This window comes from Salminus brasiliensis, chromosome 3 (assembly GCF_030463535.1).
Source record: "Salminus brasiliensis chromosome 3, fSalBra1.hap2, whole genome shotgun sequence".
NCBI lineage: Eukaryota > Metazoa > Chordata > Actinopteri > Characiformes > Bryconidae > Salminus > Salminus brasiliensis.
The window spans coordinates 51,893,662-51,908,661 of record NC_132880.1 but is presented as its reverse complement, the minus strand read 5'-3'; the positions used below and the strand labels follow the sequence as shown (position 1 = coordinate 51,908,661).

Sequence of the window (15,000 nt, the reverse complement as noted above, 5' to 3'; positions counted from 1 at the left end):
CTTTCTTCCAAAACCGAGGATACTAAAGAGTTGATCCTGCTTTTGTTGGAGGAACTGTCTCTACTGTCAAAACGTTGTACTAGATTTTGGAGGTGCACTGGTGTGAGGATTTTATTGAGTCAGCTCCCCAACTTATTCCATCAATAGTACTGGATGGAGCTCCACCACCATCATTCCAGAGAACACAGTTCTTCCACTGCTCCACAGCTCAATGCTGGGGGGTTTTATACCCCTCTAGCCCTCACCTGGCATTAGGCAGCATGGAGCCAATAGGTTTATGATCATCTGTTCTAGAGAGTTTTTGTTAAGGGACTAGACAAGCTGTGTGTGTGCATTTGCACGTCTGTGTCAGCAATAGGTGCAGCTTCAAGTAGCTGAATGCAATCATTAGGAGGGGTGTCCACAAACATTTGGACATATAGTGTAGTTTAGTGTTACAGTTTACTACTAAGCAAAGTTACAGCTAAGTGAAAGAAAGTCAGTCTGTCAGTAGAAGGATCTCCAACCTGACTAACCAGTATGATGTTCACGTGAGCCCCTATCTGTCAGCCTGTCAGACTGGCAAACCACTCCCCCACTCGCTATACTCAAACGGCCGGGCCTCCATTGACGCCTCAGTCAACTCGTGCAAGATTACACCCTCCTTATACACCCGGAAAACTGGGGTTCTATGAGGTTCTATGAGGGTTCTTTAGGTACGGCTTCAATTGAAGTGTTTTTACTGGTTAACTGATCTTCTGCTGTTCTCCAGCGTTCCTTATTAGAGGTGTGTTGAGTTGAGGAGGACAGTGGGATCACCATTATAAGAGCAGAGCTGTGAACAGGTGAATTAGGTTTGAAAGGCTATTTTATTTATTGAGTCTGAAAGGAGCTGGGCTTTAAATGGGTATAAATGTGTGTTTTTTTAAATCAACTAATTTTATATGTAATTATTTTTCCATTAAATATTAAAATGATTTGTGTATTATATTTATTTTGGTTATGCATATCAGACTAAATATGGAGTATTTGATCCCACATGTATTTTTGTGGTATCTGGAGCACCAAGACGAACAGCAGCAGCAGCAGATCCTTTAAGTCCCGTAAGTTGTGAGGTGGGCGGGGCCTCCCTGACCATCACTGAGTCCTGGCTGCCCATGACCCTGTCGCCGGTTCACCAGTTGTCCTTCCTTGAATTACTTTTGGTAGGTACTGACCACTGCATACCGAGAGAGAGAGAGAGAGAGAGAGAGAGAACACCCCACAAGACCTGCTTGCTGATGTTCTGGAGATGTTCTGACCCAGTCATTATCTAGAACATCACAGTCTGGTTCTTGTCAAAGTGTCTCAGATTCTTACGCTTGTCTATTTTTCCTGCTTCATCACCTTCATCATCTTCAAGAACTGACTGTTCACTCACTGCCTGATATGTAGATCCACCCCTCGACAGACAGGAGACACTGGACCCAGATCAGCAGTGCTCTTCACTTCAGCTGTCAGTGGTTCTAATGTTATGTGGCTGAAAGAAAAACACTGGATTTCTGTAGGTGTCCTATATTTCCTTGCTTCCTGTGTTATTTATAAAATGTCTTGCACACAACAAGTACCCTGTCTTCCAGCCGAGAGTGTGGTGAGGGGGTCATCAGCTCAGAGCGAGAGCCTTTCTGCTCGTTTCTGTTCCTCACGCGTTTGAATCACGGATTCTGGCTGTGGTCTGTTTGTCTGTTTGTGTCGGTGCTATTGTCAGTTTAACTTCCTGCTTCTACAGAAAACCAGGTCATTGACGCCACAGTGAGCTGGTCTTGTGTTGACCTTCTCTTCCTGCTGAGTAATGGCGTCTGCTCTCCTGGTTGGGCTGCAGTGAGGCTCTTCATCATGCTGATGTTCATGTTTTGCCTTTACAGAATGTCTTCAGCTTACAGTCCAGCCTGATGGGGGTTCTACGGTGACCTTGTCCACCTCCCTTCCCCTGGACCAGTGCAGCGTGTGCGAGCGCAAAGATCAGGCTAATGCAGACTGCACTGCCTCCCTGACCATTGAGCCCAACACCAACGTGACGGTGGAGTTAAACTGCACTGAGCCCCATAAGAGCGTCTCTGTCTCTGTTGAGAGCAACATTGGTAAGAAACAAGCCCAGAACACACACATCTCCTCTAGATCATCACATCGCCCACTTCTTCAACAGATCCACTACAGACTCTTCTTTACTGCTTACCTTTAAGCCTGTCCATCACCCCGCCTCTCCGCAACACGCCCCGCCCCTCACTTGGCTAAATGTTTTTTGACATTGTCCGTTAGCTGGGTACTACTGGCACCGTTATTGCATTCCCAGTGCCACCAGTTTGGAGTGAGTGAACAGCCTGCAGTCAAAGTAGACTTTAGAACCTTTTAACAGTAAAACGGTGGAATACGGTACGACTGTGTTCTCTAACTACAGGCACTGAAAGGTGACCATTAAATGCACCTCCTAAGTGACCGTGTTTACCCCCAAAACAGACGGTTTAGAGTCGAGCCTCATGCAAAAAGTGTTGATAAAGTTTCATTTGACCAAATAAAACATTGGAGCTTAAAACTGCAGGTGTGGTGTTTTAAGGTTCAGAATAAAGACTGATCAGCTCCTTCTTATTCAACACCGGAGCTGATCTTCAGCTGATCTTCAGCTGATCTCCATTTTGTCTTATTGTTTCTGTTTGAGTCGTGTCCAGTGTGCAGAACAGCAGCTTTACAGGAGAAGGAAAAAACCTTAAACCTTAAACCTTAGCTTTCACTGGAAGTCAATGTTAATCTTTTATTCCATGTTGGAGCGTTTCTATTGGTCATTCATCTTTAAATTCTAATAGAGTACAAAGAACAGCTGCCAGATTCACATTATGTAAAAAGTCAGAAATGCAGATACGAGCTTTCTGCAGGACAGCAACTGAGTGTGTAATGTGGGTTATTATTTCCAGACTGCACCAAAAGTACTTGCACTCCTGACCGAGGCAACGTGCCGGCCCCCTTCCTCTCGGGATTCAACAGAAAGTTTGTTTGGACCCTGCGGGCTCCAGCAGAAACCACTCTGGCTGTCAACCTTCCTGCCGATGGTTTGAGGAAGGTGGCGGAAGGAGAGGCCTGTGAAGATGGATACCGCTACTCTGTGGCCACGACTGGATCTGGTGGCAATAGGCAAGCTCAGGCGTTCTGCAGGAATGGTTCTGTGGCACATTTGGAGCTACCGAACAAGGCCACAGTGATCCTGCTGGTCTCACTGCAAGAGGAGCTGGCCCTCAGCCTGTTCACAGTGACCCCAAAACCCCTGCAGAAGAGTATGTACCCCTCCTCTTCCTCCTCCTTATTCTTCATCTTTTTCTTCTTCTCATCCTTGTTAGGGAATGTGTATGACCTACAGTGTAGACGTCTTAGGCAGGCATACGTAAACCCAGGTGTTGCTGAAAGTGACAAGACCTGAAAAAAAAAAAATATATATATAGTCATTATTACGTTTATTTGTGTTTATTCTGATGTTAATTTGTTTTGGACACTTTCTACATGAATGAAGGTCCAATATATGGACAAAAGTATTGGGACACTTCACTCCTTCTGAAATCAAGGGTATTAAAGAGTTGATCCTGCTTCTGTTGGAGTAACTGTCTCTACTGTCCAGAGAAGAAGACTAGATTTGATTGCATTCAGTGACAAGAGCAAGTGGTTGTTAGTGAGGTCAGGATGTTGGATGACCACCACCTCACCTCATCCCCAACTCATCCCATCCAAAAGTACTGGATGGAGCTCCTCCACCATCATTCCAGAGAACACAGCTCTTCCACTGCTCCACAGCTCCTCAATGCTGGGGGGCTTTATACCCCTCTAGCCCACGCCTGGCATTATTAGGCAGCATGGAGCCAATAGGGTCATGATGATGATCTGCTCCAGAGAGTCCTATTCTATTGGCAGTACTTCTTCTCTACAGGGACTAGACAAGCTGTGTGTGTGCATTTGCACATCTGTGTCAGCAATGGGTGCAGCTTACAGTAGCTGAATACTAAAATGTTTTTAGTGATTTAGAAGAAAATTCCAGTTCAATTTGTTAGTTTTTAATTAGTTGCTAGTTAGTTATCTGTTTTGTTGTATTTTTTTCCAGAGGGACGAACAATGAGTGTGATCCCTGACACTAACACCAGGGTGATCATCAGTAGAAAGACTGAGGGCCCTGACTGTACCGTATGTGTGGGTGAGGGCCCCTCTCGGACTTGTGGGTCAGAACAGGTCCTCAGTACTGCTCAGGCCACAGTGGTGCAGTTCAGCTGCCCCAAGCCTCAGGATGTCTTCACCGTTGAGGTCAACAGAGATCTTGGTAAGCAGCAACAAAGGGCTTTCATTTGTTTGTTTGTTTGTTTATTTGTTTGTTTGTTTGTTTTGGTCAGGACAGTTCTGCATTTTGCAGAATCACTGCTTCTTATATTTTGGCTGTTTAATAGGAGTGTAATGACTCACAAAGTGTATTATGATGCAGTGCAATATAGTGTTGTCCTGCTTCAATACCGTAAGAATAAACACTGCCTAAAACTTTATACCATTATTTTTTAAAAAAGGCTTGGCGATATTTATTATGATAAAATATTTTTGCCATAAGACATTTTAATGACTCACTATTTAGCACAAACTTTTGAAGCACAGGAAATATCAAATGCTTATTTAATTTACTGTTTTTTGTTTGTTTGTTTCTTTATTTAAATTCAGAACATGCTGCACTTTATCCAATAAAACGGGGCTAATTCTCTCTCTGTAATGAAACATATACACTGTATAAACTCTTACAAATATAGCATTTAGACCAAAAGTAATGTTAGTAAAATTAGTGTGTATTTTGTTTTTGTTTGTTTTTTCAAAATTGAGACACAATATAATTGGCATAAAAAAAAAAATGTGAACAAACACGCTAACTGCATGATAAGCTAACATGCTACATGTGTTTTAAGGCATGCTATCACTTTACCACAGTAATTCTGGCTTGTATTTATTTGTCGGAATAAAACATAATCGCAAGCCAATCCTGCATGACCTTAGCCCTGAGCTAACAGGTTACCCAGTGGCTTTTCTTGTTCCATGTTTGCTGTAAAAAGCATGAAAAGGTAAATGGTGAAAACTGACTGCAAAGTTCTGTTCTGTTCTGTGCTCATTTAGATTGTTCAAAGAACTGCAGTTATGACGCCAAACATCCAGAGACGTCCTTATTCCAAGACTTCAACAGGACGTTTACATGGGATCTGAAGGTGACTTCAGCCATGGCTTTCCAGCTGGAATTCCCAGAATCAGGAATGATGCAGATTCCATCATCAGATCACTGCCCTGACAAACACACCTATAACGTCGTAATGTACTTGCGAGAACCTGTTAGCATGGGCACGTTCTGTCGAAATGGCACCATCACTAGTATACGCATTCCTTATAAGGGTCGCGTTACTCTGGATGTTCCCAGAGACACAGCCCTGATATCTTCTGACTTCAAATACTCAGAGATAAGTGGTGAGGACATTCTTTCATAGACCGATGTTTGGTCATTTCATGTACATTATTATTATTATTATTATTATTATTATGTGGGTCTTGAGAGGCCAATAACTGAAGATCACCATCCAAAACATTACTTAAACATAACAATAATAGTAATAATAATAATAATAATAAACAGATATCTAAACATAGACTAGACTAGATCATTCAGGCTGAGTAGGAGTTGGTCATGGTCTCAGTATGGTGTTTTCCACAGGTTCAGCGTCGCCTGTAGTGGTTGCCAGCCTGCCCCGTGGACAGTCGAACACAGACTACCTCAGTGCCAGTGGCATCCCGAGTGATTACACAGTGAGCTGGAACTTTGTCGTACCGCCCAAGCACAACTTCTCCATCAGTTTCTTGGAGAGCACAAAGCCGGGATGCCAAAATAAGCAAGTCAAAGTGATCTACCTGCAGGACAACAAGCCTCCGGTTGAAAAAGCTCTGAATGGTGAACAACCAACCAATTACCAGGGAAACTTCAACCTGTCTTTGACCAATTGTGACGTGAAGAAGAACAGTGGCTCTGGCCTCTTCCTCAAATACAGGGTCTCTGTGTTCAGGAGTGGGGTTCCCTGTAAGTGTTTCTTTCTCTCTAACAGTAAAGGTGCTTCATGGGTAAGAATTTCAGTCAGGTCTCTACGTCCAGACTGTCTCCACCTGTTTCTCTGCAGACTCTGGTATCAGCCTCCTTTCACCCTGAAATGGTCAGGGCCCCACAGGACTGACCACTACAGAGTGCATCAGTCTTTCAACCCTTCAGCATCACGGCTGGACTGAGAGGAGTCCAGCCAACAGCGTCCTATGGGACGACTATCACAAGCTGTTAAGCAGCAGATCAGAGAGCTTCTGTCTCTGACTTCACTGTCTCTACTAGCTGCACCAGCTAGGTAGGAGTGTCTAATAGAGTGGACAGTGAGTGGTCAGACACAGTGTTTAAGCACTCCAGCAGCACTGCTGTGTCTGATCCACTCGTACCACCAGCACAACACACTACTAACACACTCACCACCACCAGGTCAGTCAGTGTCACTGCAGTGCTGAGAATGACCCACCACCCAAATACTACAATCTGCTCCTGATAACAGAGTCTGCAGTGGAACAGATGGATCCAGTCTAGACTTATAGAACCACACAGAGCTGCTGTATGATCAGTGGAGCTGAGCGCATGGACAGTGAGTGTATGAACAAGGAAGTGGTGTTCATATTATGGCTGATTAATGTACAGTGGCATGCAAAAGTAAATACAGAGCTGAGGATCTATTCACACTAATAACATTTGACTGGGGTGCCCAAACTTTTGCATGCCTCAGTTTTGTCTCAGTGCGTTGTGGTTCTTGTGGCTATTGCAGCTGTCTGGACCTAATGTGCATGTGATTGTGTTCTGGTCAGATCGGTGCTCTGTAGATCTCCAAAAGGATCTGGGTCTGCAAATCGAGAACACAAACTCTTTCTGTGAGCTCAGTCTGGACTCTGTGGTGCAGGAGAAGATCGCAGTAACTCCAGGCTCCAAGGCCGAGCTCTCCTTCCTTGACTGCCCTAATGACGAGCTGCTTCTTACAGCCACCAAGACTATAGGTAACCGTTGGAGCTCCTATCCGCTTTTAATGGGAACTGTGGTAATGATGCTCACTCACTACAGTCCTGAACAGTGTTCCTCCCTCTCATTGGCCTGTTCTCTAGTCTCTAGTCCCTGTAGAGAAGAAGTACTGCCAATAGAATAGGACTCTCTGGAGCAGATCAACATCATGACCCTATTGGCACCATGCTGTCTAATAATGCCAGGCGTGGGCTAGAGGAGTATAAAGCCCCCCAGCATTGAGGAGCTGTGGAGCAGTGGAGGAACTGTGTTCTCTGGAATGATGGTGGAGGAGCTCCATCCAGTACTTTTGGGATGAGTTGGGGATGAGGAGGTGGGGTGGTGATCATATTGCATTAGCTTTTCTGGTGGCGTTCCACAGGGTTCAACTCTAGGGCCTTTGAAACTGATGTAAATTATGAGAGTGAAGACCTAGAGTGTGGGCTTACATACAGGGTCTGAAGGGTCCAGGAGCTGAGACCTGGTAGAACTAGTCTGTCTTTTGTGCTGCTTCAGGCTTCATTATGTACCACAATCAAAATCCATGGTGTCCAACTCTCCCAAACGCTGTGTCTTTTTCAGAGTGCCAAAATCCCTTGTGTCCGAGGACTGGGAATCTCCTCACCATCCCCTCTCTGGACTCCTGTCTGCCTGCTCCTCTTCGTCAGGTCAAGTGGGACATCCGTGTTCCTGAGCAGGGTTCGGTGGAGCTGAGCTCTCCTCTGGGCAACTTGCAGCAGTCTGTGCTCGGAGACGAATGCAGCGGTTCTATCTCTTTGCTAGTCTCAGAGAAAGATGGCTCGAGTCTCGGACGGTTCTGCTCTCTTGACGGCCAAGGCTCCATCCAGAGGGTTCAGATCCTCTCCGACATCGTGATCACCACCGTAGCGGATAAGATTAAGGATCTGGGTCAACGGAGGGAACCTTTGCTTAATGTCACCTTCGGCCCAGAGATCACAGGTAGAATTGACCTTTCCTGCTCAAGGACTAGTAGTTAGCCTCCTGTTCTTTCCAGCCCTGACTCTGACTCTGACTCTGACTCTGTCTCTCTCCTTACAGAGAAAGTGATCTACACTGCATCTCCACTTGTTTCATCCTCTGTCATCCTTGCGACGCCCAACTGGCCTGGAGGAATGAAGTCGGACTCCACCGTATCGTGGCTCGTGACCATTCCAGAAGAACACAGTGCAGAGTTGCTCTTCGTTAACGTCTCCCAGCCCGACTGCCGCGTGAGCCACACCAGAGTGGCCGTTCAGGAGATGGGATCCACCAGGGAGTGGGGCTTCAGGGAGGACGAGAGATTTGACAAATACGACGTTCAGAGTAGTTTCTATCTCAACATGTCCAACTGTGAACCTGAGCGCGGCAACTTCGCTGTTCTCAGCAAGATTTCCCTGCAGAAGAAACCCCGTAAGAACCCACCAGTTAAACGTAGAACGTGGCGTAGAGCGATAGAACGTGGCAGTTGTGTGATTTAGCTCTTGCCTATTTCCTGTTCTCTTTGAATTATTTACTGTGTTTCTGTTCGCTTGTCTTGTTGTAGGGAAACTGCTGAGCATCATTTTGGCAGTAGTTGGAGTGCTGCTGGCGGTCATGCTGATTGTTCTTGCTGTTGTGTGTGTGGTAGTGAGGTTAGTCCTGGGTTCTTTCTCAGGGTGTGAAAACGTAACAAGGCCTGTTTTCCTGCAGCTTTCCCACATCTTTAAATCTCAAATCTGTACATCGAGCTCACGAAGAGTGTGTGTATTGGCCTCAGTCAATGCTTCAGTGTTAAGATTTTTGCTTAAATGATGTACACCAGTATTCCCAGTACGTCCCAGTCCTAAAGTAATAAACTCCTCTTGATTGGAAGCAGTGGTTAAAACAGAGAAAACCCTACGTTTGCAGGACTGGGGTTCTCCAGAACCAGAACTGAGAACAGCTTCTCTATACACTGTCATTCAAAAGTTTTGAATCATTTTTTCATCCTTTTATTATTTATTTCTGAGCATTTTCTTTAATCTTTTTTTTTTTGTAAATGATAAGTAAATAACTTATAGGGTTATAGGTGTAGGGGGGTATGGGTTTAGGTACTCTACACAACATAAGTATTCCAAGGATAAATCTCATACTGTACTTATCTACTGATTCTGTTATTTTATTATAACTTTCATCAACAGCAGATAAAAGCTAGCCCCTTGGCCAAAACATAAGTTACATAGTACTGAAATGGTTACAGACAAAACCACATGATATCTGGATCTGCCATAACTATTAAAAAAATCTACAGATCTGTTAAGCATTTATTTTATTTATTCATTATTTATTATTACTACCTACTAATTGTTTGTGTTTATATAGACTCTGCAACCATGGTTTTATATTTTTGAACAAATCACTGCAGAGTCTTCGGTTATGTCCTACCTTACCCCTACCCCTAAACACGTCTAATGTCTGACTCCCTTCTTACCAACAGGAAAAAGAAGCGGCAGATCAACAGGTCCTCCATCTATATCCCCAAAGGGGCCGCCTCCCTACCTGGAGAGGACTTCTTCACAAAAACCAGAGCAGACAACGAGTCTCATGTGTACGACTCTATTGATGACACCATGGTCTATGGCCATCTTTTAGCCGAGGATGGACACACAGACAGAGGGCCTGGACATTTCAATGGCCACCAGGTGGGCACATACAAGACGTTCACTGGTCCCATGAACGTGGCAATCAAAGAGCCTGGATCTGAGCTGGATGGAGGGCCGGCACCTTTCCTGGCTCCATCTGAGACCTTTATGCCCTCCAGACCTCGCACTCCATTGGGCCCTGTGGACAGCATGGGTTATGAGGACCGCAGAATGGTGGATAATGAACTGTATACGTTTAAGAACCCTGGAGATCCAAACCCTATCCGCTTATCTGCTGCGGAGCCATTGCGTCTGCCGGAGCCGGAGCCCGAGCCCGAGCCCGAGCCCGAGCCCAACTCTTGGTCTGGATCTGATGATGAGCCTGAGGCACATTACGACATTGCCATGTAGTTCTGAGTGGAGGCGCAGAACATTGAGGTCATGGAATCAAAGTTCTGATCAGGGATTCACTGGTACCTGCCTGCACTGGACGCAGTGATGACCAGTGATTCAGTGGAAGCACACACCTTCAGATATGTAAATAGTGATTTTTTTTTAAAAGACATTTTAAAGTTGAGCAGATCTGCAGCAGTAAAAGCTGCTTTTGTTTTGTCTGGTGTTTTAATCTCTACTTCAGCATTTTATGAATGTACTTGTACATGACCTGCAGAACCTTTGGAGAACAGAAATACCAGGTGGGTGTGTAACCTTTACTTCCAAAAGCCATGATGCACAACCTGATTTGCTCTTTTGTAAATAATAAGAATAATAATTATAATAACGCATCTGCTACAAAATCCATCTGAAGATCAGCTGCTGCTGGTAGCTGGTCAGATGGTCTAAGCTGGTCTTTGATGGTCAAAGTGGCTGAGAAGCTGCTCATCCAGGCGAACGCATACACTATACTGGTCAACCTGGTTGACCGGCATAGTGTCTGGAGCCGCTGGTCTATTAGCATCACCCAACCTGGTCAAACTAGTTTGGTAGAGTTGGTTGACCATTTGGCCACAATGGTAGACCAGCTCAACCATCAAACTCCAACTAAAACACCTACGGTCTGAGCTGGTTAGGCTGTTTCAGTAGAATTTCTTGTGTTTCTCTTCCTTAAAGGCTCAGAAATGTGGCTTTTATTTATCTTGAATTTCCTCTTAATGTATATTTTCCCACCATTTTTACATAATAAATGTTTAGGTATTTAAGCCTGTGAGTATGGCTGCTGTTTTGTGGACGGCTGATGGTGTTTGATCAGGACGCTCACGTTGTGTGAAATGAAGAAGCAAGTGTCAGGCCGGCGCTCAGAAGTCTTCTTTATTGTGCTGATCAGTAGCTGAAGAGCTAAAGAGAGGGGAAGCTTGCAGCATTGTAATCCAGCAGGTCTCACAATGATGAATATTCATGATTAGGAGGGTAAATCGAGCCTGAAAAAGCCTCTGAAGTTGTTCCTCTTGCCCGTATTAGGAGGCTACATAGTTTTTCTCTAAGGGGAATATTAGAAAGGAGCCACCATCTTACTCCTCCAACCAGAGATCTGTTGTGTACATTAAACTGAAGGTCGGTGGATTCCACGCTGTAGTCTAGTCAAGTCAAATTTATTTGTATAGCTCTTTTTACAACTGTTGTTGTCACAAAGCAGCTTTACATAATTAGTAAATAAATAAATTAGGAGCTGTAGTGTTTCGCTACACTTTGATATATTATTATCATCCTCGAACTGGGCTTTACGGCTACCAAACGCATCTACTGCAGTGGAACGGTCCACAAAACTCTGACATTTGATTGAATACAAATTGATGGTGTCTCCATATTTATTTTTTTAAATACAATACAGCAAAAATAAGGAATGCTGTAAATTGTTAACCTCTAGCTAACATGCTAAAAATGACACCGTTTGATATTCAACACAATGTAATATAACACAAAGCAGGGACGGGCACAGACATTTTGAGGGGCTGTTAGCGTGGTCAGCACGTCCTGAGTGGTGTAAAATAACAGAAAAACACTCTAACAGTATCTTTATTCATTTATTATTAATTAAATGATTAAACTTCTGAGAAAACAGACCTACTTCAAATTAAATCATGTAGGAAATGACAGGGGGCATCACTTTGCTTCAATTTTCTACTTACTTTTTAATTAATAAATTAATTATATAAAAAAAGTATTAGTTTTGTATGAAACTGTGATTTAATTTGGTCTAACTAGTAATTAGGAGCTACTTATGTTATGTGCTCCAGAGGCACAGCTCAGCCGAAGAGGGCAAATGGGCTGTTGCTTGGGCAGCTCCCGTCCGACCATCTGATGGTTACACCTGTAATATCTACTCAATTTTAATAAAGCGGAGGAGGAAGATTATGTGGAGTATTTGGCTTTTTGGCATGTAGCCACACGGACTCCTCCTCGTGCCTGGCTTATTTTCCCCATAGAGAAAACCTTACTTCCTTATTTGGGCAGGTCTATAAGAGGTCTGTGAGAGGTCTTGACATGGATCTTGAAAGAAGGGCTGCAACCAATACAGTCAGAATTATTATTATTATAATATTTTAACACTTAATGAACACAATTATGAGCAAAAACTCAAAGAGAATGTAACAACCATCTCAGTTCTGCCCAAAACCTCAACAAAAGGAGGACAAACGTGGCTGAGCCCACGCTCTGCTGGGAAGGCTGCTGCTGGGGAGAAATAGCCGAACGGAAAGGACAGTAAAAAGTGGAAGGAAGACCAGCGCTGCAAACCTCCGACTCTTAGACGATTTTAAACTCGCAGATGGACGCCCTCTCCAGTCGGCAGCTCTCGTCTGACCACTTTCCTTCGGACGAGGTGGACAGGATGGCGCAGTTCTCCGAGGTTCCCCCGTCAGGCTGTGGGGAACGGGACGAGGCCTCCCAGTTCTTGTAAGGCACAGCTGAGCCGGTCATGTCCACCCACACACCCTCGGACAGCATGTCGTTGAACCCGAGCCACACCTGAGTGTCCGTACCCAGGCTCTCCCGCACGTACTGGGTGAGCTGCTCGTTCTCCAGACCACTGAGGGGCGCACTCAGAGTGCCACCCTTTGCGATGCAGTCTTCACTGGCCATGTGGTAGCTCTTCTGCTGCGGCTCGGCCAGGAAACACTTGCGGTGGATCTTTTTCCCTCTCAGGCAAACTGAGGAATAAGGACAGAATAAAGGTTGTGTCCAAAACTACACACTAATATACACACTTATGCAGAAGTTTGGACACCCCTGTTTAAAATGTCTAACTGTGAACAGCTTCAGCAGGGGAGTAGAAGTTGAAGATGAAACCTTCTATTCAATGTTTACAGCGAGATAAAAATATCAGTAAATCTGACGCCTCGGATCTTCCAACAATCAGCAGCCGTGGGCTCATCTAAGCAGCAACAATCGGCAGCCGTGGGCTCCTCTAAGCAGCAACAATCAGCAGCCGTGGGCTCCTCTAAGCAGCAACAATCAGCAGCCGTGGGCTCCTCTAAGCAGCAACAGTCGGCAGCCGTGGGCTCCTCTAAGCAGCAACAATCAGCAGCCGTGGGCTCCTCTAAGCAGCAACAATCGGCAGCCGTGGGCTCATCTAAGCAGCAACAATCGGCAGCCGTGGGCTCCTCTAAGCAGCAACAATCAGCAGCCGTGGGCTCCTCTAAGCAGCAACAGTCGGCAGCCGTGGGCTCATCTAAGCAGCAACAATCGGCAGCCGTGGGCTCCTCTAAGCAGCAACAATCGGCAGCCGTGGGCTCATCTAAGCAGCAACAATCGGCAGCCGTGGGCTCCTCTAAGGAGCTGCTGAGCTCTCTGAACGTGAACAGAACTGATGAAGACTCTGAGCTGCTACAGAAAGAGTCTACAAACTGTGATACTCCACAAAGACAGACTATGCAGGGTGTCCAAACTTGAGATGATTATATTTAAATTATGTTTTAACTGTAAAAAATGAAAAAAAAAAATCAATCTTGCTTGAGGAACTTTTGGAGGTTCTTCAATTTGAAACTGTGGAAGAACCTCTTAAGGTGCTTTGAGGAACCTTCAAGGAAAGTTAAAAAAAAAAAAGGTTCCTTGAAGGATCCTGAAAGCACATTAAGAGGTTCCTCCACAGTTTCAATGTGAAGAACCTCTAAAAGTTGAGGATGAGAAACGAGAAGGACATTACACACACAGTAACAATAACAGCCAATGTAATTCTAGGGGATAGAAGTTAGAATAAAAATATTATATAATTAATATAATTAAATAATAAAATTGGGATGTTAATCTTGGAACATTTACTGAACAATAATAGGAGTAAAACTTTAATTGGATTGATTGATTGATTGATGAATTGACCGATTATAGAAAACACTAGAGAACTCTGGGCTGGGAAGGACTTTGGAAAGGAGCAGCTGAAGTTCTCACCGGTCTGCAGAGCCTGCTTCTCCTTCAGCAGGTTCATCTCTGCTACTATATCATTGATCTGCTTCTGCAGCTCCTCCACAGCAGCATTGCTCAGAACGTCTGAGGCTGAGAACGAGAGAAAATAGCAGGTTTAGACTGAACTGTTCCCAAAGAAAAACCACTAGAACATTCTGTATCTCCGCGTTTACACCTTTCCAGCTGAAAGCGGTCGGCCAGTTCTGCGGTCTGAGGAGAGAAAAGGTCAAACGCTGTATTTTGGTCACTCAGCAAAAATGCAGGAATCGTCTGATGCCAATAATCCTGCAGGGCTACCTTATTTATTCTGGACATTAGCAGAATAAGACACACCAAAACAGATCAATAGAACTATGGTACAGAGGTTTGAATAGAATGTCTCAAATTCTATTAAAGAAATTGTACAGAATTGTAGAATTCAGAACATTTTGTGAAGTTTTGAGTTGAATTTATTGTTCATTTCAAAATTCATTAACAAGAACATTAGGCCATGAACCAGCTAAAAATAAATAAATAATAATAAATAACAATACATTTTAAATAGATTCTTTAATATTCATGAGGAAACAGCAAAAATAAGTGAGATGACTGTTCTTTTTTTTTATTTAATTCATAATCATTATTTTTTTAACTTAATTTTACTTAAAATGAATGAATCTAATGGCAGTAAAATAATGTAAGAATAATCATCTTTTATTAGCGAGCTGTTCTGTTTTGCATGCACTAAATACATAAATAGTCATTATTTTTTCAACTACATGAATAATGACATTTTTCCAGCTTTTATGAATGTATGAAATGTTCAGAAGTTATGTAATTCATCATTTATATTTTTTGTTAGATATTTTACAAAATTTGATTCCTCTGAAGCCAGCAGTAATAATGCAAGGCTAACTTCTGTGTTATGGACAT

At 43.9% G+C, this 15,000-nt stretch overlaps 2 protein-coding genes across 2 annotated transcripts in view; one reads left to right on the top strand and one right to left on the bottom strand.

Moving 5' to 3' along the window:
• The window catches only part of cdcp1b (CUB domain containing protein 1b), a 15,599-nt gene extending 4,749 nt beyond the window's left edge, over nt 1-10,850 (top strand). The window contains exons 2-11 of the mRNA XM_072676527.1: nt 1,884-2,099; nt 2,928-3,284; nt 4,100-4,312; nt 5,143-5,484; nt 5,729-6,088; nt 6,904-7,089; nt 7,673-8,050; nt 8,150-8,500; nt 8,634-8,721; nt 9,546-10,850. Of these exons, the coding sequence (XP_072532628.1) occupies nt 1,884-2,099; nt 2,928-3,284; nt 4,100-4,312; nt 5,143-5,484; nt 5,729-6,088; nt 6,904-7,089; nt 7,673-8,050; nt 8,150-8,500; nt 8,634-8,721; nt 9,546-10,101 (3,047 nt within the window). The 3' untranslated portion in view covers nt 10,102-10,850. The remainder of the gene's footprint in view (nt 1-1,883; nt 2,100-2,927; nt 3,285-4,099; nt 4,313-5,142; nt 5,485-5,728; nt 6,089-6,903; nt 7,090-7,672; nt 8,051-8,149; nt 8,501-8,633; nt 8,722-9,545) is intronic.
• A 158-nt stretch (nt 10,851-11,008) lies between these two features.
• Nucleotides 11,009-15,000, bottom strand: part of clec3bb (C-type lectin domain family 3, member Bb) — a 4,465-nt gene continuing 473 nt past the window's right edge. The window contains exons 2-3 of the mRNA XM_072676526.1: nt 14,074-14,178; nt 11,009-12,836 (exon numbers count right to left, since the gene is read on the bottom strand). Of these exons, the coding sequence (XP_072532627.1) occupies nt 12,433-12,836; nt 14,074-14,178 (509 nt within the window). The 3' untranslated portion in view covers nt 11,009-12,432. The remainder of the gene's footprint in view (nt 12,837-14,073; nt 14,179-15,000) is intronic.